The sequence below is a fragment of the Rhagoletis zephyria genome, unplaced genomic scaffold (genome assembly GCF_001687245.7).
Source record: "Rhagoletis zephyria isolate East Lansing unplaced genomic scaffold, Rhagoletis_zephyria_1.1 Rzeph_scaffold_06280, whole genome shotgun sequence".
NCBI lineage: Eukaryota > Metazoa > Arthropoda > Insecta > Diptera > Tephritidae > Rhagoletis > Rhagoletis zephyria.
The window spans coordinates 17,103-17,948 of NW_016163363.1; the positions used below are offsets into that span (position 1 = coordinate 17,103).

Sequence of the window (846 nt, forward strand, 5' to 3'; positions counted from 1 at the left end):
GTCGTTCACATGACAACTCTGACAGTGCTGGTTGCGCGGCTGACAAAGTGGATGGTGCTGAAGTTCGCAGATCTGAAAGGCTTTTGGGGAAAACCCCACAGCTTTATAACCTTTGTGCTTTGTGTTTCAGGTGATCCTGAATCGTTCGAGAAAGCAGTCGCTGGTGATAATTCTGATGATTGGAAGAAAGCTATGAAAAGTGAATTTGAGTCGTTAATGGTTAATGAGACTTGGGTGCTAGTTGACTTACCTCCTGGCCGAAAAGCAATACCTTCAAAGTGGGTTTTCAAGACGAAACGGGTGTGGTGTTCCAATTCGCAGAAAAGCTAGGCTAGTAGCCAAAGGGTATGGTCAACGCTAGGGAATAGATTACCTTGAAACCTTTGTCCCAGTCGTTAGGTACGAATCTTTAAGATTCCTAATAGCATTAGCTGTCAAGTTCGATATGCGAATTCATCAAATGGATTTTGTTTCGGCGTACCTCAATGGCACACTGAAGGAAGAGGTGTTTATGTCCCAACCACAAGGTTTTAGTGACGGGTCAAACAGAGTATGTAAATTACTGAAAGCCATTTACGGATTGAAGCAGTCCGGGCGTGTTTGGAACAAAACACTCAACATCGAACTGCTCAGAGCACGTCTTACGAGAAGCGACATGGACCAATGCGTCTATTATCGAGTCGCTGATGGTCACTTGATATATATAGCTATCTACGTAGATGACGTTCTGTTATTCTTTAACGATAAGAAGCAGATAGATTCCCTGAAAGTCTCACTAGAAAGTTCGCAATGAATGACATGGGAGAAGCTACAACGGCTCTGGGTATTCCAATAACACGTTCGCCG

The 846-nt window shown here is 43.9% G+C and overlaps 1 protein-coding gene across 1 annotated transcript in view; it reads left to right on the forward strand.

The window, feature by feature from the left end:
* Nucleotides 1-365, forward strand: part of LOC108373020 (uncharacterized) — a 2,434-nt gene extending 2,069 nt beyond the window's left edge. Inside the window, exon 2 of the mRNA XM_017628857.1 lies at nucleotides 10-365. Within this exon, the coding sequence (XP_017484346.1) occupies nucleotides 10-330 (321 nt within the window). The 3' untranslated portion in view covers nucleotides 331-365. The remainder of the gene's footprint in view (nucleotides 1-9) is intronic.
* Nucleotides 366-846: the final 481 nt, after the last annotated feature.